General features: G+C 40.9%; 1 protein-coding gene across 1 annotated transcript in view; it reads right to left on the reverse strand.

Moving 5' to 3' along the window:
• Nucleotides 1-2,550, reverse strand: part of PROZ (protein Z, vitamin K dependent plasma glycoprotein) — a 54,458-nt gene extending 51,908 nt beyond the window's left edge. The window contains exon 1 of the mRNA XM_007942409.1: nucleotides 2,481-2,550. Coding sequence (XP_007940600.1) covers nucleotides 2,481-2,550 — 70 coding nt within the window. The remainder of the gene's footprint in view (nucleotides 1-2,480) is intronic.
• Nucleotides 2,551-7,037: the final 4,487 nt, after the last annotated feature.

The raw sequence follows: 7,037 nt of genomic DNA on the forward strand, positions 1-7,037 counted from the left end.
GACCCCTCCTTGGGTTTCTGAGGCAGTATCACTATGGAAGTAGATTGCCCCATCTTCCTTCCCAGGAGTGACTGGTGGGTTTGAATCACCAGCCTTCTGGTTAGCAGTCAAGTGCCTTAGGCACTATGCTACCAGAGCTCCTTCTGTAAAGCTTATAGCCTAGAAAATCCTAGGGGGCAGTTCTACTCTGTCACATGGGGTCTCTGTAAGTCAGAATTGACTTGACTGCAAACAATAACAAAAATAACAACAATCCTAACTGGTACAAGATGTTAAGGGTTTGGAATTTTTTTTCTAAAGGTTTTAACCAGAAAAGTGATCCAGAAAAGTGATTTGACCAGCTTTTTTTTTTTTTTAAATAATTCTATTTACTATGTCTCGGAAGGAAGATGGGGCGATCTACTTCCGTAGTGATATTGCCTCGGAAACCCAAGGAAGGGTCGCTATGAGTCAGGTCTGACTCGACAGCACATAACAATAACAACAACATTTACTATGTAGACAATGGATTAGCTAGAGATAAGAGTGGATGTAGATAGATCAATCAGGAGATTGGCTATCTAGGATAGCACTGTCAAAGAAAAATGTAATGTATGCCCCATATGTAGTTTACAATTTTTTTAGTAATCACATTATTATTATTATCTTTTAAAGAAACACAGGCCAAATTAATTTTAACAATATATTTATTAACCTAGGTCCAAAATATTATACTTTCAACATGGAATCAATATTGAAAAATTTTAATGAATGTCCTGTTCATATTTTTGTGCTATGTCTTGAAATCCAGTGTGTATTTTAAACTTACAGTTTGGACTGGCTGCATTTTAGGTGCTCAATAGCCACATGTGGCCAGTGGCTAGCACATTGGACAGCTCAGGTTGAGGGGACAGATGGTGCTGTCTAGGACTCAGGTGGTAGCAGAAGAGATGGAAAAAAGTAAACCAATAGGAGTTAGTGATTGGATGGAAGGTGGGAAGAGCAATGAATATTCCCAGGGTAAGCAGTGGGTAGAAAGTGCTGCTTTTTTCGAAGCTGGGGAAGGTAGAAGACGAAAGGTTGTGGGCTCAGTCTTGGGATGAGGATGTGGAGGAATGTTGTGTTACAGAGGAAGATGATTGGGAGCCAACATGGTTTTCAAGGCCTAGGCACCAAAAGTACTCAGTTTTTGTACTGCCTCCATTTGCAATATTTAATTTCATGAGTACATATGAGATGTAGAAATTAAAAACTTTAACAGGGGCCATAATTTCCTCACAAAGGGAAAGCCAAGCCACTTGCCTCAGTGAAGTAACCCTTAAAACCATTTTCACATTGTAAAGAAATTAATACACTTTCACTTCCTCTGATTTTCAGATTGACTGGTCATTTGAAAAACAAATACTTTTCAGATTCTTCCTTCCATTTTTATTTCTATTTCATGTCATCTTTTGCTGTCTATTAGGCATTCATGGGTTAAAGCAGAAGTGTAGAAGAACCTTCTCACCATGATCTCTGTTTTAGCTAAGAGATTAGTAGCTCTAAGTGTTCAATAGGTCAATCTTGTCAAAACTAGGAAGTCAAGGAACCACAGGAATTTCTTTCTGTCATTAATAGAACCAATAACGGAACCCTAGGTGGTTTGATTTGCAGCTGTAGTGGATGGTTGTGGAGGCCATTGCTGTGAGGAGGGTAGCTGGCAAGCAGCCTACAGCTGCAGCACTTTCAGGTTTGCCATAGCAGTCAGTCACACTGAGAGTGCTCTCAGCCAGTGGCTGAACGTAGCAGGATAATGAGAGCTGAGTGGTTCCTGACACAGGACTCAGGTAACACACAATATTTGTAGAGGACTCCTAACTAGCCTGTCCCAAAAGGTTTTCAGAGCTCCACTGCATTCTGGAGCTCTTCCTACCTAACCCTCCTTCCTTTCCCCCCTCCTTTCATAGGTCTCAGATTTGCGTTGTGGTCTGAAGCCTCTCTCTGCCTCATCTTACTTCCCCTCCCTTTTACTTTCACAAACACTTCTGCAATAAATCTCCTACATGACCAATTTTATCTTGGAATCTACATTTTTCTTTTTTTTAAAGCAACAATCATCTAAAAATATTTGTCACCAAATGATAAACAGGCCAAAAAAGAACTCTTTGGGGAGAGAATTAAGACCTAATGGTTGGTCACTCAGGTGCTCCTAGAAAAGTATCATCTACCAAATCCACTTGCAGATGGTTTCGAAAGGAGCTAAAAACAAAACAAACCCCCAAACCAGCTGTCATTGAGTCACTCCTGATTCACGGTGACCCCATGTGTGTCAGAGGGGACCTGTGCTCCACAGAGTTTCCAAGAGCTGATGTTTTGGAAGTCGACAGCCAGGCCTTCATCCTGGGGTGACTCGGGGTGGACTTGACCCTCTAGCTTCTTGGTTAGGAGCTTAGCACGTTAACGATTTGTACCACCCAAGGCCTCCATTCAAAAGACAGAAATAACTGAAGACAGACACCTACCTGACTGTTCAGTCTGATGAAGTAAGAGGACAAGGAAAAGACCCCGTAGCACCAGAAAGCAGCCTGCCATTCTAACTTAGCGAGAAACAGTTCCGTGACTGGAAGAGCACAGCAGGATTCTGCTGGGCAAAGTCTGCAAACAAAGCGAGTCAAAGTTCAAAGCTCAGCTGAGTAGAGCTCACACATCTACAGGGGAACTGTCTTCACAGCCCATTAGCAGTCTCTTCCTAATACAAGAAAGAATGACTGCTTGGAAAATGAGCTAACCCTAAAATATCAATGGGAACAAATTAGTAGATTGAAGCAAAAATGAACTCAAGGGAAAATAAAACAACACAAAACACAACTGTTTTTCATGGGGAGGAGAGAATGTTAACATCAATACTTTTATTGGATAAATCCAGTGTTCTAAACATATGTTTTAAAATACACTGCCATCAAGTCGATTCTAACTCAGCAACCCATAGGGTTTCCAAGACTAAATCTTTGTGGAAGTACATTGTCTCATCTTCCTCCCACAGAGCAGATGGTGTATTTGAACCACCGACCTTCTGGTTAGCAGCCAAATGCCGTACCCACTGCCAATCAGAGCTCCTTAAAACATAGGATTTAGTCCTGTGTTTTCCTGCCTAAGGCAAAGAAAGGAAAGAAAAGGCAGAGAAATGTAAAGTGAAGGCAAAGAAGGTCTTGGTAAGATATTAGGGGAGAAAGAAAGGTGTGCATAATACTTGAGAGTAAAGACACAAGTGATCAAACGCAATCCATCAAGGTAATTGCAGAGAAATGAAGTCATAGAATCAAGCAGAGGGAGAAGATTCATTCCTGCATGCAGTCATTCATTTAAGAAAGCTCAATTAAGCTTCTAGTATGTGCTGTCATTGTTCTGGGTATAGGGATATAGCCATGAACCAGAGAGATACATCACCTGAAACTTACGTTCCAGGGTAGATGGAGGCTGGGGATTCACAGGAAGGAAGGAAAGAAGGAAGGAAGGAGGGAGGGAGGGAGGGAGGGAAAGAGAAAAGAAGGAAGGGAGGGAGGCAGGGAGGAAGGATGGAGGGAGAAAGGGAAAAAGAAATGTCAAATGTGTCACGAAGAAATCAGAGTACATAAGGGATATAGAAAGATGGGGTGTTATTTTAGATAAGATGGTCACAGAAGTTCTCTATTGGAGCAGAAACCTGAATATAAAGACAGAGCAGTATTATTCTGAGGGATGAGCACCCAGACAGAAGCATTGTCAGTACAGAGGCTCTCAGGAAGAGGCATGTTTGAAAACAGCAAGATCAGTGTGACAGGTGGAGAGTCCACAAGGAGGCAGTGGAAGGATATGAGATCAAAGAGAACCAGGACTTAGATCAGTAGATTAGGGTCAGTAAACTTCTCTGTAAAGAGCCAGAAAGTAAATATTTTCAACTTTGTAGGCCAAATAGTCTCTGTAATAACTACTCAGTTCGGCTGTTATAGTTCAAAAAGCACAGCCATAGAGAATAGTAAAGGAATGGGCGTGGCTGCATTCTAATACAAATTTATTGACTAAACTCAGCCAGCCTGTGGAATTTGGCCTCTGGGCTGCAATTTGCTGACCCCTGATGTAGGCCCTTGAAGACTGTAGTAAGAACTTTATATTTTATCTCAAATGTGTTATGCGTTGGGAAGCCATTGGAGAAGAGAGCAAGAAGATAAGATTTGTTTTCTAAAAGAATCATTGTGAATGCTATGTGGAGAATAGAATGTTCCAGGAGAAGCTAGAATGGGTGCTGAGAAATCAGTGGGGAGGTTATTGTAGCAGTCCAGGCAAGAGATAAAGGTGGTAGCTGTAGCATTAGTGAGAAGTGTGGCATTAGGTATCTTGTGAAGGTAAAATGGGTAAGTTTGTGATGAAGTTGATGTGTGGAACAAAGTAGGACTTCAAGTGTTTTTGCCCAAACAGTTGAATGAATAGCAGTACATTTACTGATTTCAGGAGGAGCCAAGGAAGTCAATGGTTTAGAGATATTGATTGTGAGATGTTTGTTAAAAATCCAAGTGGAGATGCTGGAGTTGGCAGATCTATAACTCTGAGGTTAACTTGGAGTTTGGGGGTGATGACAGGTGCAATTATTGTATTATCAGCGTGTAGACTGTCGAATCCATGGAAACTGGCTTTGTGACATCTATTATCTACTTGTATCACACTTGACTGTGACAAAACTTAATGAGGAGATTATAAATATAATTTCATTAAAATGAGAACTGAAAATGACAAGAAAACAAACAAGATTTTAGTAAAGAAGGCATGCTTACTAATATAAATAAAAGTGTGATCTTTTTTTCAAGTTGGAAAAGAAAACAAATTAAAGTTTACTTTTAATTAATGTGTGAGGCCTGAGTCCTAATGGCCTCCAGGTAATTCTTTAACCAGAAGTCTTTAGTGCCAGGGATTCTAACGCATACCATGTCTCAGGGCTTTTATCTCCCCTCCGGATTCCAGTACCTATCAGAGCTTTACCTGGCTCCTGCAAGTCTCCCACGCATCAGGACTTTACATCCTCCCTAGATAATTATTCCCTAACTGGACTTTAGGGCCAGGGATTCCAGCACTTCCCCCCACGTCTCAGAGTTCTGCCATAAACCCCTTAGCAACAACCAATCATCTGTACTCCTTTGCCCTGGTGCTACTCCATCCTATATTTTCCTATAAAAATGTAATAGTAAGAGAGCACAGGGTCTTTTGCCCAAGTCGCTGCGTTGTTGAAAGCAGAGACCCTAGCTCGAGCTAGCAAATAAACTTTCCTTTTGCTTTTGCATTATCGTGTCAGTGGTGGCTTCCTCGCACCAACACTCCTTTCCGAACTCGGGCTCAACAAATAAACCAAAACAATTTAAAACCTGGAAATTAATTTTGTAGAATGAATCTTTGGTGCATTTCACTGAACCCAATAATCTCTTTTTTTACTGGTGGTGGGGGATCTCATTAGCAGATATTAACTACATTTTTTATTAATCCATTAATTATTTTGTGAACAACCTATTATATTGCATTGTCTTTTTGTCTTGATTTCTCCAATAAAGGAAAAAAAAAAAATTCAAACCTGTTGCTGTTGAATTGCTTACAACTCCTGGTGATCTCATGTATTTCAGAGTAGAACTGTGCTCACAAGGTTGTCAGTGGCTGTAATCTTGCCAGGCCTTTCTTCCATGATACCTATGGGTGAGATTTGGAGATCGTGGTTTTCAAATCAGGAAGACTTTTTGAGTAGAGAAGTCATTCAAGAATCTTTTCCTCTTTACCGCATCTATTAAGCTCCAAGGGCCAGCCTTATAAACAGTCTTCAGCTACTCAGAGGTGAATTGTCCACAAAGGAAGGCTTGAAATCACCCTCTACCAACTACTGTTAGACACCTCAGTGGTATTTGCAATTCTCCTTTTAGAACTTGACATTCAGGATTTGGTTATCTTTTTTATTTTTTATATTTTAGTGACTTTATCAGTGTTCTCCCCGCCCCCCCAGAGTGTATTTTAGAACTTTAAATAGCTACAATAATAATATAGTGTGTCAATGTGGAGGGCACTGGTGGCATAGTGGTTAAGTGCTTGGCTGCTAAGTAAAAGGTCATCACTTCAAACCCACTAGCTGCTTCATGGGAGAAAGCTATACCAGTCTGCTTCCATAAAGATTTATGGCCTTGGAAACCCTATGGGGGCAGTTCTATTCGATCCTATAGGGTTTCCGTGAGTTGGAATTGACTGGATGGCAGTGGGGTTTTGGGTTTAATGTCAATGTAGTAAGCTTGATTCTTAGTCCAGACATCATGGTGTAGGAAATTTTCCATTTATTTTATTATTTTTTGACTGCTTTATAGTACATTTTTGGGTGTTATCTTTTTAAACGTTAATTTTCTGATTCTCTGTGGGCTGCTCCTGCTTAAACAAATGTTTGATTCATGTTGTTTATTTTTCTTCTGGAACTTGGGACCTGTGTAGGTGAGCACCCTTGATCTTGGAACAGCTGAACACAGGTGATTCATTCTTAGAGGTACCATTTGGGGTCAGCACAGTCATAAAATCTGTCCAGGAAGGGTATCTGAGACCATAATCTGATTCTGACCTGTCAGCAACGGATAGTGAAATTTTCTTTGGACTGTCAAGTGATCAGAGTTCTAGTTGAGTTTCTGCCACTAAATAGCTGTGACTAAAAGTGATCACTTCTCTGACTCCCATCTCTACAGTCTATGCCACTGTTGATTCATTCATTCAACAAGTAATTATGGGACACTTATTCTGTGCCAAGTCCTGTGTTTAGGCACTAGAATACAGAGGTGAACAAGACTGGCATGGAGCTCCCATTCTAGTGGGAAAGGTTGTGGTAGCAGAAGAATGACAATTGATTGAAAACATTGACAATCTACTGGCTGATACCTTGCCCCCCCCACCAGCTGAGTGTTCAATAGTGCCACCCCTGACCCTTTGTATTCAGTGGTGTGTGCTCCCACTGAGTGAGTGCCACATTTCCACTGCTTCTGTGTTTGGTGGTTATCACATGCACCAGTATTGTGCCACATTTGATTCATATA

The sequence above is a fragment of the Orycteropus afer genome, unplaced genomic scaffold (genome assembly GCF_000298275.1).
Source record: "Orycteropus afer afer isolate SDZICR_OR568_19922 unplaced genomic scaffold, OryAfe1.0 scaffold00089, whole genome shotgun sequence".
NCBI lineage: Eukaryota > Metazoa > Chordata > Mammalia > Tubulidentata > Orycteropodidae > Orycteropus > Orycteropus afer.